Source organism: Amblyraja radiata, chromosome 1 (genome assembly GCF_010909765.2).
Source record: "Amblyraja radiata isolate CabotCenter1 chromosome 1, sAmbRad1.1.pri, whole genome shotgun sequence".
Taxonomy (NCBI): Eukaryota; Metazoa; Chordata; class Chondrichthyes; order Rajiformes; family Rajidae; genus Amblyraja; species Amblyraja radiata.
Window position 1 is genome coordinate 108571279 of NC_045956.1, and position 18816 is coordinate 108590094.

Below are 18816 nucleotides of genomic sequence, written 5' to 3' on the forward strand. Positions count from 1 at the left end.
GATTAAAAATCATCCTCTAAAGCCGCGAATGCCGACAACGGGACGGATCTCATGTAGGGGACAAGGCAAGGTAGGTTGGGTTTTTTTACATTAAAAAGGGCTTCTTAAGATCCCTTTATACAAAATGTTATGTTGTGAGTAGCTGACTCGGGGGCCCATTCAATCCCGCAGTATCTTTCATGCCATATGGGCTTCAAATTCACCACAATGCCAGCGTTCCAAACCAGCGCTTTCTACAAAATCCCACTCGCAAGCTGATTTAAATGGCCATTAATTTACAGCAATTGAACACTAAATCCCTTCCATTTGGCGTATAAATTAATGTCAATGAGATTTTAAAATCATGTTTTATTGTGAATTATTGTGTGAATGTTCTTTGGACGCTTAGGCTATTTAAAAATGTTAATCTTTCCTTAAGAAATGGATAGATGTTTAGATCTAGTAATTGAATTTTGGAATTAGCTACAATTGGGTAACTAACTAATTATATGCTTTAATTTCAGGTCATCCAAGTAAGATTGTTTAATATTTGTTTCAGAATGCTTCAATCTATAATAACTGAAAATTTATTTCAGTTCTCTTAATTTTTAATAAAGTTATGGGCTTTAGACTGTTCTTGATCACAGCTTTTGTGTTAAGTCAATGGAAAATCAATAGGGAACAAGATGCTAACTTCCGAGTATGAAAATGGCCATAACATTTTTAATACTGAAGATATGAAAGTGAATTAGGTGTCAAATTAAACTTCTTTTTATGCTTTATCTGATGGGATAAATTGCAGACTTGATTTTTTAAATCTCAAAATTTTGTGACATTGCTACATAGTATGATTTTACTCGTTTGTATGCAAAACAAAGAATTTCACTGTATTTTCATGCACGTGACAATATCATACCATTGAACCATTGAGTAATGCAAGTTTTGTTACCTACAGAAGATTTGTCTGGCGATGCAAGTAGAAAAGTAGAAAGAGATGAATCGAAATAGGCAGAGTGAGGATAAAAAGGAAATTTTTTAAACTCTAAATGCGAGAAACAAAATGACTCAGATTTTCAATGCCTCTTCTTGGGGGTGTGAGTGTGTGGAACCACCACAACAGAGAAACAGGGAGGACATCAATGTGCAACATAGGTGGAACCATGAACATTCCTGAACTTCCAGTGTCAATCTCTCTCGATGAGGTAGATGTAAGGTCTGCCAATTGCAGGAAAGCAAGCAATCTCTGAGATTGATCTCAGAGTAATTAATCAACATTTTGTAAGAATCTTGATATTCTGGAATCTCTACAAAACCAACACCCAAGATTTGCAAAAAAACATAGTTTGCACCACTGTTAATGGTTTTGGTCTGCAATTTTTTGTCTTGGAAGTATAAAGTTTTAAGAACACTCTTGGGAGTTTTTCCCAATGTAACTATTCCCCAAAATAGTCTCCACTCATCTGACATTGATGGCTGTAATTTCAGCCCTTTTCTGAAATTCAACCTCCGTTACCTTCAACATCCCCTCTCTTTCACATATTATTAAAGCTCTTCCCTTAGACTGGACTTTCACCTCTTTATATCTATTTCTGTCCATTCTACCTGCACATTTTTTTCACAATTCTTTACAGGATTTAGTAGACATTTAACAATGTTTGAGCAGGAAATAGAAATTACAGTTGCTGATGATGAAATAGTCCCTTAGGTATCAGAATGATGAGCATCTGCTGCATTTCTCCAGTGGAAACATTTCACTTCCTTTCCCCAAATATTTCCATTACTTCCGCTCTTTGATCTGAGCACAATTGGGTGTTTGTACTTTTGAGCATATGTTGGATTCAGTCCAATCATTTACCTGGATTATCCTTTGGGGAGCACAGAAGTGCAGTGAAGCACACTCCATTTCTGTTATTAAATTTCTCTCTGGTGTTATTACAAAATCACTCTCTCAGTATAGTTTTGCAAAAGCTGAATGCATTTCAGTCTTGCCCAAGAGTAGCAGCAGAAGCAAGCAATTTCGACAGAATATAGCTTTCTCTGTGATTGCCTAGGGCTCTTGACTACACTCTTGTCACATTGCAATTCAAATAAAAGATGGACTGCCTGCAGAAAGAATTTCTATTCCCTCAGTGTGTAGCCAATGTGTGACTATGCACACTGCCCGACATGGGTCCAAGCCCAGCAGCTGTGTTAGTGTTTTCATTCTGGGGTAGGCCATGTGCTATCTGCATTTAAGTCACCATGACAAAAGGGGTGTTGGTGCTAACCATGACACTTGGTTGTCGTGACTGTATTGCCCATGTAACAAATACCATGCTGTCCTGTCATACCCAATGCAGAAGAGCAGACCACTGGTGATATCATCACCTTGCTTGTGCTGGACAAAATTCTCTGTGTCCAGTAGAGCAGGTCGTAATGGTGGACCTGCTGCTTGGTATGCCATCTTACGAAACTGAGACCTTAGGCCATATCGTTAGATATAGATGAACAAGTATATCACCGGATATATGGAACAGGATGAAGACGAAGATGGAAACTTAGTTTTCCCCTTTTGACCATGTCTCGTGACCAGCTCATAGTGTTTACATGAACATAACAAAAGTGCTACGCAAACTCAGCATTCTGCATTATATTTTCCTTTCAAAAATCATACAAATGTCAACCAACCATCCTTGTGCATTACCTCACTGCTTATATCTTTCATATCAACTAAAAGTATCAGAACGGCCCAAGAAAGGAATGTAACTGAAGACACTGACACAGGCATTTAGAGAACCTAAGCTCGTAGAAAAATGGGAACAATCTAAAGCCTCATGGATGGAGAAAACAACAAGAAAAGCATTCCAAACCATATCAAGGCAATGAAAGGAGAGGTCAACATCAACAGTTTCAGCTGTGCTGGGGAAAATGTTCCCGACCTTATCCAAGAATAGGATAAATATTTTAAATAGAGGAGGGACCACAGAGACAAAAGAAATGAAGCTGATAAGATTTCAATGAGCTAGCAAAAATGTCAGCATGAAATCCATAGAGGAAATGTTGTCAAGAGTAAACTGTTGGGAAATGTTGGTGTGTTATCATGAATATAACTTCATGTACTCATGTTTGAAGGCCTTACATTTTAATACAAACAAAATCAAAATCATCACCATAATGTCAGATGTAGTTCTGTCGGAAATATCTTTCGGTTCTGACTAAGAAATTGTAGTGCCTGCATCCAAGATTCAAGCACAAAGTTCTTGGTTGGTAAGAGCTAGATAGAGCTCTTAACGATTGAGGAGTCAGGGGATATGGGGAGAAGGCAGGAACGGGGTACTGATTAGGAATGATCAGCCATGATCACATTGAATGGCGGTGCTGGCTCGAAGTGCCGAATGGCCTACTCCTGCACCTATTGTCTATTGTCTAAAGTGAAGTATTGGATGGCTGCTGCACAGCCAGAAGTGTCACCTTTCGGATGAGTCGTTAAACCTTGGCCATGCCTCCCCACTCACAAAGAAGTGAGAGGTCACTTATCACTATTCAGAAAAGAGCAAGGAGATTATTCCCAGGACAATCTCATCCCTCAACCAACGTCACTAAAACAAATTATCCACTCGTTATTGCAAACATATTTGAGGCAATTGCTACACACCGTCATAATTTCCTACACGCTGTTAAATTTCCTACAATACAAGAGTAACCTATAGTTCGGTAAGTACCTCTGGTCCCTACAGCATTTTTGAACGAGCATAAAACAATCATAATGTAAATGCAGGGCTTTCTTTCCTTCACCTGGATGTAACAATGCCAATGCAAGCAAGGCAATTTGCATCATACACATCGCTACCCCTGGTTTTATAAGCTTCTTCTGCCTGACTTGAACCAGCATGATTATTCCCATTGTCAGCGAGACAGTCCTGGGATTGTCTTCATTTAACACCATTATATAAATGCTGTCTATGCAGGATAATTAAGGATAGCCAATAAATGTGGCCCTGTGAATGTCACCCACATACAGAGAAGAATTCAAATATATTTCAGGTGGTCACGCATCAAATATCTCGCAATTCTTCTCATGTATCTGAAATATGCAATACATGCGGTCTTGCTAATATTTATCTGTTCCAAGCTTGAGCTAAGTGCTGAAAACACACTACAGATACATTTGCTAAGTACACATACATATATTCAAATTAAAGAAAAATAGTTGACTAATTTAATTTTGGGCTGAAATTTGACAGAAATATTTAGCACAAAATATACTCACAACGAAAATTATATAATCTTTTGATTCCTGTCTAAATTTAAATAACCTCCATTGGCACCATGTCAGATCTATTATAAACTTTGCTCGAGCATAGAAATTACTGATAGAGAGTTATGTTAAATAATTAGTTAATAATACCTATAAAGTGTGCCCCAAAATATAATGTAATTTTCCAGCTAAAGCTAAATTGCCTTTAATAATCATAGCCAAATTAACTTCTATTGTGAACTATGGCTTTACCACGAAATGTTCTTTTTTTTGCTTATTCCACATTTACAGTAGTGTTGGCCCAAGGGAAATTCCTATAAATGTCTAATTTCTACCCGCATTCAGCAGGATGAACAATAAAGGACAATAACATATTTTTTGGCCTTCACACATCAAAGTATTAAAGAGCAACTATGTTACTAGACTAAGTGGGACCCATTGGGTCCCATGTTCACACGGGAGGGCTGGTCCCCCAACGCAATATTCCACCTCTCCACCAATTCCAATATTGGTGGCCAGTGAGGGGCGTTCTGGAGCGCTGGTATGGGTGTTGTGGGCTGAAGGGACTAGTCTCCAGAGGGCTAGTATGGACATTGTGGGCCAAATGGATTCTTGGGATGGCAGCTCAGTCCCTCAAGCCTGATGTGCTGGCAGCTCACTCATGGCTGGTGGGCTGGCAGTTGACTCACGGCTATTCCTTGAAATTCCATTTCAAGCCGGGTGCAAGGCCACCAAATTCAAATGCAGTTTCATACCACTTCAAGCAGGGTGCAAGGTCACCAAATTCAGGTGCAGTTTCCTACCACTTCAAGCAGGGTGCAAGGTCACCAAATTCAGGTGCAGTTTCCTACCACTTCAAGCAGGGTGCAAGGCCACCAAATTCAAGTGCAGTTTCCTACCACTTCAAGCAGGGTGCAAGGCCACCAAATTCAAGTGCAGTTTCCGACCACTTCAAGCAGGGTGCAAGGCCACCGAATTCAAGTGCAGTTTCATACCACTTCAAGCAGGGTGCAAGGCCACCAAATTCAAGTGCAGTTTCATACCACTTTAAGCAGGGTGTAAGGCCACCAAATTCAAGTGCAGTTTCATACCACTTTAAGCAGGGTGTAAGGCCACCAAATTCAAGTGAAGTTTCATACCATTTCAAGCAGGGTGCAAGGCCACCAAATTCAAATGCAGTTTCATTCCATTTCATGCAGGGTGCAAGGCCACCACATTCAAATGCAGTTTCATACCATTTCATGCAGGGTGCAAGTCCACCACATTCAAATGCAGTTTCATACCATTTCAAGCAGGGTGAAACCACCATAAAACCACCATAAAATCACACAAAACACCGCACTCACAGTTCAGTAGACATTCAGTGTGTTCAGTTGATTCACAGCTCAGACAGTCATGACCTCTCCCTCCCCCATCATGCAGAGACTGAGCCACACTTCTGGGTTTTATAATCCCTCCCTCCTCCCACCGGAAAAGGTGTGGCCTTCATGGCGTGATTGACAGGAGAGAGATTCTCAACATTTTTTAAACACTAATAACACTTTTATTTTTAATTGATGGGAAGAATCCTCTGCGCCTGATGAGCGGAGGGGGACTGAGTAAGAGGGCCAAAATCACAGCCGTAAGTGGTAGCGTTTTATCTAAAATCAATATACAGTGCAAACAGGAAGTTGTCAAGTTTTGATCACCAACCATTTGCAGTGTTTTTACTTCAACCAAAACCCCCCAACCAACCATTTGCAGTGCTTTTACTTCAACCCAAAACCCCCAACCAACCATTTGCACAGCTTTTACTTTAACCCAAAACCCCCAACCAAACATTTGCAGTGATTTTACTTCAACCCAAAACCCCCACCCAACCATTTGCATTGTTTTACTTCAACCCAAAACCCCACCCAACCATTTGTAGTGCTTTTTCTTCAACCCAAAACCCCACCAACCATTTGCAGTGCTTTTACTTCAACCCAAACCCCCACCAACCATTTGCAGTGGTTTTACTTCAAACCAACCACATTTTCATTTTCAAACCACATTAAGGGCACTCAAGTTCAGCAAAACCTCACTCACGGTTTAGTAGACATGTGTTCAGTGTTATTCACAGCTCAGACTGAGAGGCGTGACCCTCTCACTTCCCCCATCTTGCAGAGACTGACTGAGGCACAACACTTCCGGGTTTTATAGTCCCTCCCCCCCTCCCACCAGCAGGGGCAGCAGAGAGAATGTCAACATTTTAAAAACATTAATAACTCGTTTATATTTCATCGATGGGAAAAATCCTCTTGTCCTGCGCAGCGGAGGGGGACTCTGAGTAAGCTGGTTAAAAATCACAGCCGTAAGTGGCAGTGTTCTTTCTAAAATCATGAAACATAAAAACAGGAAGTGGTCAAGATCTTACTTTTAGTAATATACTAGACTAAGTGGGACCCGTTGGGTCCCATGTTCACACAGGAGTGCTGGTCCTCCTACGCAATATTCCACCTCTCCACTAATTCCAATATTGGTGGCCACTGGGGGGGGGGCCTTCTGGAGCGCTGGTATAGGTGTTGTTGGCTGCAGGGACTACTGGTCTCCGGAGGGCTAGTATGGACATTGTGGGCCAAATGGATTCTTGGGGTGGCAGCTCAGTCCCTCAAGCCTGATGTCCTGGCAGCTCACTCACGGCTGGTGGGCTGGCAGTTGACTCATAGCTATTCCTTGAAATTCCATTTCAAGCAGAGTGCAAGGCCACCAAATTCAAATCCATTTTCCTACCATTTCAAGCAGGGTGCAAGCCCACCAAATTCAAGTGCAGTTTCATACCACTTCAAGCAGGGTGCAAGGCCACCAAATTCAAATGCAGTTTCATACCATTTCATGCAGGGTGCAACGACACCACATTCAAATGCATTTTCATACCATTTCGTGCAAGGCCAACACATTCAAATGCAGTTTCATACTATTTCAAGCAGGGTGAAACCACCATAAAAACCACCTAAAAACCACACAAAACACCACACTCACAGTTCAGTAGCCATTTAGTGTGTTCAGTTGATTCACAGCTCAGACAGAGTCATGACCTCTCCCTCCCCTATCATGCAGAGACTGAGCCACACCCACACTTCCGGGTTTTATAATCCCTCCCCCTCCCACCGGAAAAGGTGTGGCCTTCATGGCGTGATTGACAGGAGAGAGATTCCCAACATTTTTTAAACACTAATAACACTTTTGTTTTTCATTGATGGGAAGAATCCTCTGCACCTGATGAGCAGAGGGGAAGTGAGTAAGATGGCCAAAAATCACAGCCGTATTTGCATGCAGTGCCTTTTTACTTCAACCCAAACCCCCTAAACAAACATTTGCATGCAGTGCCTTTTCACTTCAACCCAAACCCCCCAAACAACCATTTGCATGCAGTGCCTTTTCACTTCAACCCAAACCCCCCAAACAACCATTTGCATGCAGTGCCTTTTCACTTCAACCCAAACCACCCCCCCAAAAAAACAATCATTTGCATGGTGCCTTTTCACTTCAATCCAAACCCCCCAACCAATCATTTGCATGCAGTGCCTTTTTACTTCAACCCAAACCCCCCAAACAACCATTTGCATGCCGTGCCTTTTTACTTCAACCCAACCCCCCAAACAACCATTTGCATGCAGTGCCTTTTTACTTCAACCCAAACCCTCCAAACAACCATTTGCATGCAGTGCCTTTTTACTTCAACCCAAACCTCCCCAAACAACCAATTGCTGCAGTGCCTGTTTACTGCAAACCAACCATATTTTCATTTTCAAACCACATTAAGGGCACTCACAGTTGAGTAGACATGTGTTCGGTGTTATTCAGAGCTCAAAGACACGTGACCCTCTGGCTTCCTCCATCTTGCAGAGACTGAGTGGGGCACACCACTTCCGGGTTTTATAGTCCCTCCCCCCTCCCACCAGCAGGGGCAGCAAAGAGAATGGCAATTAAATTTTTTGTTTTAATATCTCTCTGATTTTTAATCGATGGGGAAAATCCTCTGGTCCAGGGAGGCGGAGGGGCGCTCTGAGCGAGGTGGCCAAAAATGACGGCCATAGGTGGCGGCGTTCTCTCGTAAAATCACAGCACAGCGAGCCAAAAGCGGTCAAGATCAGACTTTTAGTAATATAGATAGATGTCACTTCTTGACATCTATAGATACACATTGGTTACTATGCATGTGCTCCTTCAGTTTCAATGCAGCTTATTATATCATTCTGTAAAGTTCCAAACACGTTCAAAGAGGCAATGTTTCAGGTCAAACTCTGGGCACGAGTCCATGTTAATTCTGGCAAGTAGCCACAACTGAAAAAGTTGTTTGAAAGTTATTCTGATGAATTGCACAGTTTTTGAACACTCTTTGGTCCAAAAACTTGACGTGTCAGGAACCAAAAGTAGCATGTAGCAAAAGTGATCCTTATAAAGCTGCTTTATAGTTTTCTTCTTCCCCTCTGGTCTTCCGTTGTGAGGCACAAAGGACAGTCTATGAGCAGTATCTATGAATGCTAGTTTGCAGATGTTCCAGACTCCATCTATTTATGCTGGAGGCATGATGTAAAAAATGGAATAAACTGCATTAGATGGGCCAGCTAATTTAAACAAAGATAGAAAACTATTTTTCATAAGGCACTATTAAATGAGAGGGCTTATGCCCTAGATTTTATAGTGATGTCATGGTGCCATAAAGTCTGGAATTGAGTTAGGCTTGTACAAAATGACTTCCCTGCATAATTGTTCTTCAGGATAAACCTAAGAAATCACGCTAAATAGACAAGGTGCTAAATTACATTTAGGCACATTAAAAGTAGTAATTAAGATACTAGGTTTTCTTGTTAATTGAGGGGGGAAATTCAAACATAAAACAAGCTTACTTCCTAATTAAATGACCCAGCTGTACATTGGTGCAAACTAAGTTTAATAGCTTTTCAAACTGATTCTTTTATTTGAACATAATAGAAGTGTACCATTTTAAAATGAACTTCACTTTTAAATTAAATTTAAATCCTGTAATTGCAAAAGTTTGAAAATGAACCACTTCATTATGCAGAAGGAAAAGAACACCTTGACTATGAGTGAGATATCAATCTTCCTGAAAGGGTTTTAAATATTAAATTTCACTTCTTCGCCCCCTGACATCTTCCCCACCCCCAGCCCAAACACATAAACGCACCAATATATGGAGAATTCGGAAAACAACATTACCACTGTCCCCTGTGGTTGTAAAAAAACTCCTACTTTGTATCCTACTTTAAAGTATCCTACATTGCCACTTAAAACAATATTACATAGATTTTAACTATTTCGATAATAGTTATACATTTATGTTTGGTACAACTTGAAGCAAAGGAATGAATGTTTTTGTAGAATGTATTTATCTTAGATTGCAAATCAAAACTAACCGAGAACGCAAGTCACACAGGATCTCCATCATCGTACAAATTATTTTTTTCCTATTTCACTTTGAAGCACAATTTAGTACAAAAGTTGGTGATTATTTTGCAACATATTCATTATATCAATAAACATAATACTGAAATTTAACTTTAAAATAATTCTATAATTTGAGTGAAAATTGAAAATAAAGTTCTCAGCTTTATTGAAAGTCTGCAGAAACCACATGCAAAAGTGAATTTCCAAGACTAATGTAGAATCTTCCTGTGATTATTCTATTCACTACCATGGTCATCAACAGTTCTTTAATAGCATGAAATGATAAATGCTTGGCCGACAACGTAACAAATAAAGCATTGTGCTGATGCTACATTGAGGAGTTTGTGCTCTTCTGTTTGTATATAAAATCTACAGCTGAAATCAGAGTTGTTTTTGTGCAATCATAGTTCGCGAATGGATAATTTCATCTGAACGCAAGCAAACTGATTCACATTTCAGTATCAGTATTGCATGCAACTCCCTACATGCCACCATCTCACCATTTTATTTTCTTCAATGAGGCGGCACAGTGGCACAGTGATAGAGTTGCAGCGTAACCGCGCCAGAGACACGGGTTCGATCCTGACTACGGGTGCTGCCTGTATGGAGTTTGGACGTTCTCAAATTGACCACATGGATTTTCTCCGGATGCTCTGGTTTCCTCCCACATTCTACAGACATGCGGGTTTGTAGGTTAATTGGCTTCTGTAAATTGCTCCTTGTGTGTAGGTTATGAAACTGGAATAACATAGAACTAGTGTACTGGTGATCGTTGGTCGGCACTGACTTGGTGGGCCTTTTTTTCAATCTCTTACCTCGACGGATATGCGATTTTTTTCTGTATCATATCTCCGACCCGGCACTCCAAGCCACAGGAGTCTGCGGGACTTTAACATCACGGAGCTTGCGATCCCTTTGCCGGGGATCGAAGCTCTCTGTGGACTTTAACTCCCTGTGGCCTGTGGACTTTAGCATCGTGAAGCCCGCGGTCTCTGGTAAGAAGAGGCCGACTCGAGAGCTCCATGCTGCGGTGAGAGTTTCCACCATCCCGGCGCAGGAGTTTCGATCACTTCGACGGGGGCTTCGAATGTCGCCTGCGGGGGCTTTGATCGCCCCGACTGCGGATGGTTTGACTGTCCCGACCTCAGGAGAACAAAGAAGTAGAAGATTGAACTTTATTACCTTCCATCACAGTGAGGAATGTGGAATCCGCTGTGGTAGATGTTTATGTTAACTTTTATGTGGTTGTGTGGCTTGTTGCTTTTCACTTAGTATGGCTGTATGCTAACTCAAATTTCATGGTTCCTAAATTGGTACATGTGACAATAAACTGACCTTGAAACCTTGAATATAGCAATAATAATGTTCTTAATTACAACTGAATTAATCCTAAAGGATTACAACTGAACAATAGAGGTTCAGTATTATTTCTATATTATATATGGCCAGAGATGTCTGACATATTTCTTCTAATAAAGACATGGGTGAACTTGTTGGCAGTATATAACAATCCCAAACTAAAACCTCAGTTGGCAGCTTTAATGAATTAAATTTCATAGCTTGCCCTATTATGATTTGAACCTTGTAACTTTGGTTTATCTGTCTAATGTCATAACCACCAAGTTAGTGACATTATTCCAGCTAGTTTCTTAGATTAAAAAGCATGGAAAGTAACTCTGATCTCTCAGTCTCCCAAAACCTAAACAACTTTTCTACATAACCCTTTCTGAACACGTAACTAGGCATGGTTTCTCTATTTCAGGGTAAATATAACAATCGAAGATAGACACAAATTGCTGCCTCTCTGGAGAGAAGCAATGGGTGACGTTTCGGGTCGAGACCCTTCTAACAATTATTCAAAACAAATACCTCGTTACAAATCCAAGAATGAAAACGTCTGGTTTCAACCTACACAAGTTCGAGTGGAATTTGTTTCAAAAATTCTGAGCCGATCAAGAGAGTGGCATTCAGTTCACACAAATGTATAGAATTAAAAAATACTCATGTGTGATGAAGTGCAAACTGACCTTATATGATATCCTTCTGCACAGAATACTACTCTAAAGCAATGCAATGCAACGGAATTTCACATTTCACAGCTGAACATTGGCTACATATATGAGGACAAAAGCTACATATTACAGTTGCTGAAATTTTCCCCAGATGCTGCCTCATCTGTTCATTATTTCCAACAGTTTTCTTAAGAATTTTGATTCACATTTTTGAATTTCCTGATGGTGCTGCCATGTACTTTCCCACCGCCTTACATTCCCTTCCACCATGCCTCCCGCTGGTTCTACATTTCACTTTCCATCTCTCTTACTTAGGAGAATCAACCATCTGCACTATTTTGGCTTCTCCATTTCATCTCCTGCCTTAGTACTGTCGCCACCCATCTCTTCCTTGGCAATCTGTCAATCGATCTCTCCTCACCTGAATCCACCTACTTGAGAGTTCCTGCCCCAACCCCTTCTTCTCACATCTCTCTAGCAGCCATCTCCTCCTCTACTCCATTAGTCTGAAGTAGAATCCCAATTCGAAATGCATCTCCCTATTTCCCTCCACAGTCTGACCCACTGAGTTCCTCCAGCAGTTTGTTTTTTACTCAAAATTCCAGCATCTACTGTCTCTTGTGCCTCTAATTTTACTCTTAACTCTACCACGTTTGGTTTTTCTGTTATTACACTTTCGTTTTTTTTTAATTCCTTCGGATTACAAAACAATCTTTGCACATTCTGCTGTTTTGCATTTGTCGTAATTATTGTTGTAACTATCATTATCATGTATACTGTGTACTCTATTAGCTTCATGCAAATAAGTAATGTCATTGCTCCCCAGTATATATGATGATAAACTAATCTGAATCTAAATATCCAAATCAAAATGCCTTGATGTTCTATTCTTATATCTTACAGTACAGATAAAGGTGTATGGAAAGAAAATTGAATCAGATCCGTGCTAAACTTTACCATCATGTAATCCACCAGATTACATGATGGTAAATGCAGGAAGATTATTCCCGATTATTCCCGATGTTGGGGAAGTCTAGAACTAGGGGTCACAGTTTAAGGATGAGGGAAGACTTTTAGGACCGAGATGAGGAAATCATTTTTTACACAGAGAGTGGTGAATCTGTGGAATTCTCTACCACAGAAGGTAGTTGAGGCCAGTTCATTGGCTATATTTAAGAGGGAGTTAGATGTGACCCTTGTGGCTAAAGGGATCAGGGGGTATGGAGAGAAGGCAGGGATGGGATACTGAGTTGGATGATCAGCCATGATCATATCAAATGGCGGTGCAGGCTCGAAAGGCCGAATGGCCTACTTCTGCACCTATTTTCTATGTTTCTATGTTTCTAAGCTATTCCTTACTAGGTCACATGGTTATATCTATACCTTAAAAAAAACTATATGCAAGCAATATTCTTCCTTTTTTTCACTTTTTGAGATGGAGGCATATTTTCAAGTTCTACCATCATCTTTCTTTTGCTTCTCTGACTCACTTGGGATCCGTAGAGATTGTGGGTGTGACTATAGCTAGTGAGATAAACACATAGATATCAAGCAATCCCTAACTGGGAGAAGAGATTCCCAGCTAAAACAACCAATCTAAATCTCCAATGTAAAATTGAAGAAGCATCTCATTTTCTGGAGGCACTCTACTGCAGAATTTTGAAACCTTGATGCTTCTATTTTAAACTTACCTCCAAAACAATCTGCTCCATAACAAGACTGGTGACTCTATTCGTCTTTACTTCCTTCATTAGCCTCTTAGCTTCTTGCATGTTTTTCTGGGCCAAATTACTGCAATAGATGCGGTGAAGGAAAAATCGGCAGTTTTTACTTGGCTGAACATTGCGCATTGTAACCTTGCATCCATTGTACCAATTCAGACTCTTTGAGAATAGATTTCTTGAGCGTGAAATTAGGCTCAGTTGCGTCCATTGTTTAGAGATCACAGGTGCTATGTGGGCCTGAAATGTGTGCCTCATGCACACTGATGACATTTCCTGTGATGATTCTAAGCAAGCAGATCATGTATCGATGAGTATGCAGCATTAATTTGATCAAATGCTGCCATGTTGAAACGTCACACACCAGTTGACACCCTTTTCTATTGGGCACACCTGAACTTGTGTGAAGAAGCATACAGGACAGCCCTTTCGTTCATTCTAAGGGTTCATCAGTCATCTACAGGTGGGCTGTTGGTTAATATCTTCTCTTGAAAACTATAGGGTTTGGCGCTTTGCATAGTTGTTGCAACAACGAAGCTATGAGAAATCCCAAGATAATGTTTCTGGATTTCATATTGTTTCCAGACATAGGTGCATTCGTATAGAGCTTTCCCTTGGGATAGAGCATGATTGGAGGAACAAACAAAAGCCGTAAGGAGGTGGAGAAGTTGACCTATATTCTCAGCCTAGACCAGTCCACTACTTTTACCTTTGTTATCACTTTAACCATGCATCCTACATCTTCTCACCTTGTTCTGATTTCACCTGAATCCTCTATTTAAAATGTTAAGTATTAAGCCCCTGTCCCACTTTCCTGAGTTACTCACGAATTATCCCGAGTTTTCCCCTTGATTCAAATTCGGAGATGCCAACCGTAGGTACTCGGGGCTAGTTTTTTAACTCATGGACATTTTTCAACATGCTGAAAAAAGTCCCGACTTACCTGATGCCCTGAGTACCTACGGCTGGCATTACGAGCCGCTACGAAATATCTACAGACTCCTACGGCCTCCTATGGACTCGCTAAGGACATTCCCCGAGTTTGAATCAAGGGGAAAACTCGGGAGAATTCGTGAGTAATTCGGGAAAGTGGGACAGGGGCTTTAGGTGTCTGTGTATTCCACTGCCTGAATTCCAACATCTGGAAATCCTTCCTCAAACGTTTGTACCATTCTACCTCTTTCTTTTCTTCAGATCTTACTCTATATAGATTCACAATGAAGAAGGGACCAGATCCGAAACATTGCATATAAATTCCCACCCTAGATGCTGCCTAACCCACTTTGTGTTTTGCTCACAATTCCAGCATCTGTTGTCTCTTATGCTTGTAGATTCACTTAGTTATATACTTTATTTTCTTAATGATGGTACTACCTGCTTTTGTCCAATATGCCTACTGTAATATTGACCCATTTTCTTTCTGGGTAGTCAAAGAAATAACAGCTTACAGTGAGTCACTTCAAAAGGTGGGAAAGATATTAAAGCACGACAGGGTCTGCATGTGAGGTCTGAGAACAGTGATATCTCGCAGATAGGCAATCAGAAACATGACGTCGGTGCTTTCTCAGGGTTTGTCAGAGTTGGCATCACAGCCACATCATCCCAGACCTAATGTCATAGATTATCAAAGTAAATCCTGAAATATTCACACTATACTAGCTAAAGAGGTTGGCAATGAAGTGATGATCTATCTGCCTAGCCATATTTCAGCTTTTAGCACCAAAATGGACAGTTTCAGTCAGTAAAATACATTCTATATGTCCACACTTTTCCTTCACAAATTGCTGGCTAATGTGAATTCATTAAATCTTTTATAACCACTACGTGATACTGGAGATTCTCACATTATGCTGGGAGCCTTTTACAAACGGCAGAATTTCTGGTGCTGACATATTAAAAGTACGTATGCAAATATAACAACAATATCATAGAAATGTATCATGGAAAAACTAAACATAAAGTGAAAGGCATTAAATTTGTGAAGACGAAACACAATGTTATAAAATATATAGTTATCCATGAGTGATAGACATCTGAAATCTGATCGTGGTTTCACATGGACTGAAAGAAAGTGCCTTGGTACATTGGAACTCACCGTAATATGAACTGCTTAGTTTAAGTAAACAAAAGGATACTCTGCAGAGAAGGAATCCATTCCACCTGGAACTTTTTGGATGTAATCGTCCATCAACTTTTCCACCATGTCATTGAGTATTGATTGAACCTAACAAAAACAATTACAATTATAATAACTGACACTCATTTTACAAAATTGTCAGTCATGGGGCAACTAAATGTTGGCTCATGATTATCTCAGCTTATATTACTTTAACTCCAGACAATTGCGCAAAATGCTCTACTCTGGGAATCGCACTTTAGTGCAAGTGGACGAAAATTACATTATGGTCGGCACTTATTTCACAGTGTGGAAGATTCAATCCAATGAAAATAGGAATGGAATTGAAAGGAATTAGGAGATGAGCAACATGATTTCAAAAGTACGCTAGGACACCGTGTAATACTGACACTTTCAAATTTTACATTTCAGAATTGATTTAGGAAAACAGAACTTGTTATTTAAAGTGTCTTCTTGCAGAGAGTGGTGAGTCTCTGGAGTTCTATGTATTCTATATCCCACAGTTTTGTGGAATGTAGAGCATGTGAGTATTTGAAGGGGAAATAGATATATTTTTTAAAAGATGAGGGAATTGACATGTATGGTGAACTGGCACAGAAGAGAAGATGAGTCCTGGAGCAGATCGTCTATGTTCATGTTGAAAGGTGGGGCAGGCTTTGGGGCTGAGTGGCCTCTCCCTGCTTCTAATTTCTGAAGTTCTAATTTCTGATTTAGGATTGAAATATAGTGTAAAGTTAAACAACTATATCTGCCCCTACATATTGCCTTTGATCTGGGTGTGTTCAATTTGATAATTGTGTGTAATAGGGATACTAAAGAAGAATGATTGCTCCTCTCAGACTGAACTAAAATAACTCTCAGAACTAACCATGTTGATGTTTCTGATCTGGTACGGTTCTGCTCTTTCACGCACAGAGTCTTCATTGTGTGAAATCACTTTTTTCTCATGGTCTTTAGAAACTCTCAATCTGCAACACAGAATTGAAAACATGTTATGAAAGATAAGTTAGAATATTTTTATTGTATTTTCTTTCAAGTTAAAAGTATGCTAAAAAGCATGAAGTTAAGATTAAGGTTTACTTTTACAATTCAGCACAAAGACTTCCACTTCATTGAAATCACCAACAGTAGGCCTGGCTTTGTCTTAATGCCCACTAGCATTGTAATGTATACTTTTATCAACTCTGGTCTAAATTGCTCCAATACGTTTTCAGTTGTTTTCCTAACCACGACCTTCCATGGGCTTCAGCTGACTAAAACATAGGCCTTTACAACATCCAAAATTAAGAAAAGACATCCAGTCACCAAATTTAAAATTTCCCTTTTTTCCGTAAACAGAATTAACAGCCTGTAGAGAATGATGTCAGATGTTACAGTTAAGGTTTAATGCTGTGTGAGAAGCAGACCAGTCCTACGAGAGTACAACAATTTGGAGTATGTAATGTTACATGTTTTTGAATTTCATGCAGCACCTTATACCAAATTATTGCATCAACTACGACACTGATTGTGTTGATATTATTTTAATTGTAACATTTGGTTGGGTTTTAACAAACGTTTTTAAAGATTTTGTGGAATATTGTCCTCTGGGCTCAGACCCAACTCAAAGGGTAGATATAATGCAAACTAAACATGTGTACCCCTTGTAATTGTAGTATGTGACCTAACTGCTCTCTTTATTTTGTTACAAATATATTGGTGTAGAACTGGACAGAGTAAAAACACACCTGAAATATTGTTTATCTCTAAGTTATTTTTTTAAAAGTATTTTGTTCTTCAAGTTTTAATGACTAAATAAGGAAAAGATACTGAAATGACAGGTAAATCATCGTAGCAAATTATCTGAAACTGTTCTTACAAATTTCTCATATAGATAGAAACATATAATAAAAGCTCTAGATAAGCCCACTCACCCAAAGGCTTACAGATGTGAAAACATGAAAAACAAAATACTTATTCACGAAGAAAATGTATGGCATTGGTACATAAAAATAAACCTTAGTTTTTGTATTCGGTCTTCCATGGCTGGGAGATTGTTCCTAATCGCAACAATTCTTGCCTGCAGGGCATCTGGATGGTCATGGATGTACGAGGGAATAATAAACTCTGTCAAAGCAATGAAGTGGAAGAATTTTTTTTAATTAAATAAAACAATATTAACTAAGCAGAGCACAAAAATGATTATGAAGTTCACCCAGCACATTATTACGATTGCAACAAAATGGAAAATGCTGCAGACTTTCAGCAAATCAAGCAACATCTGTGGAAAGAAAAATAACAGTTAATGTTTCAGATCAATGACTCTTCATCAAATCTGGAGAAATGTGAAAATAAGTGCCTTAAGTAGCAGAGAGGAAGCAGGGTGAAGTGAACAAATGAAATATCTGTGATACTCTGGAGACCAAGGTTGTCCAGTTGACACAAATGCTGTTAGTGCCATATAAGAAATAATTGTTTGTGAAGGCTTGTCATCACAGCGGGTCTTTTTAGAGATGAATAAGGGCAGCAGAGAGTTAAAAAGGTGTTGCTGGAAATGTGTGATACAGAACAGAGCATGCTGGAAATGGGAATCACAAGAAAATGCTGGAAATTCAAAGCATATCAGTGGTGCAGGGGCAGCACAATGGCACAGTGGTAGAGTTGCTGTCTCAAAGCACTAGAGATCCGGATTCGATCTTGACTATGGGTGCTGTCTGTACGGAGATTGTCCATTCTTCCTGTGACCATGTGGGTTTTCTCCAGGTGCTCTGGTTTCCTCCTACATTCCCACGCTTACAGTTTTGTAGGTTAATTGGCTTTGGTAAAATGATAAATTGTCCCTAGTGTGTAGGATAGTGCTAGTGTATGCGGTAATTGCTGATATGCATGGACCAAAGGGTTTGTTTCGCGCTGTATCGCTAAAGTCTAAAGTGTATAATCTAAATCAGGTAGCATTTGTGGAGAGAGAATAACTGTGGATGACTTTACAACAGAGCATGCGGGTCATGTCACACGCAGGAAATGCTGGTTATCTGAAATGGTTGTATTCAATATTGAAGCACAAGGACTACAACATGCCTAGATAGAAGATGGGGTACTGTTCCTCAAGCTTATGATGGATTTCAGTGAAAAAGAGCAGGAAGCAAAAGCCAGGACCTAACTTTCCTTTTAGTACCAGAACTGTCCAGTTTTGGTTTCATGTCATCTATCATGTTAATGTAAAATTAACTGAACTCTTCTCTTAAGGTGCTATCTGTGCTACCATTGTACATATTGGCACAAACGGCATTGGTGGAAAACGGATGTGGTCCTGCAGAGTGA

General features: G+C 39.9%; 1 protein-coding gene across 1 annotated transcript in view; it reads right to left on the reverse strand.

Annotated features, from left to right (window-relative positions):
• Positions 1–18816, reverse strand: part of LOC116977744 — a 56441-nt gene that overhangs the window by 23535 nt on the left and 14090 nt on the right. Inside the window, exons 5-8 of the mRNA XM_033028482.1 lie at positions 17514–17622; positions 16385–16484; positions 15515–15603; positions 13350–13449 (exon numbers count right to left, since the gene is read on the reverse strand). Coding sequence (XP_032884373.1) covers positions 13350–13449; positions 15515–15603; positions 16385–16484; positions 17514–17622 — 398 coding nt within the window. The remainder of the gene's footprint in view (positions 1–13349; positions 13450–15514; positions 15604–16384; positions 16485–17513; positions 17623–18816) is intronic.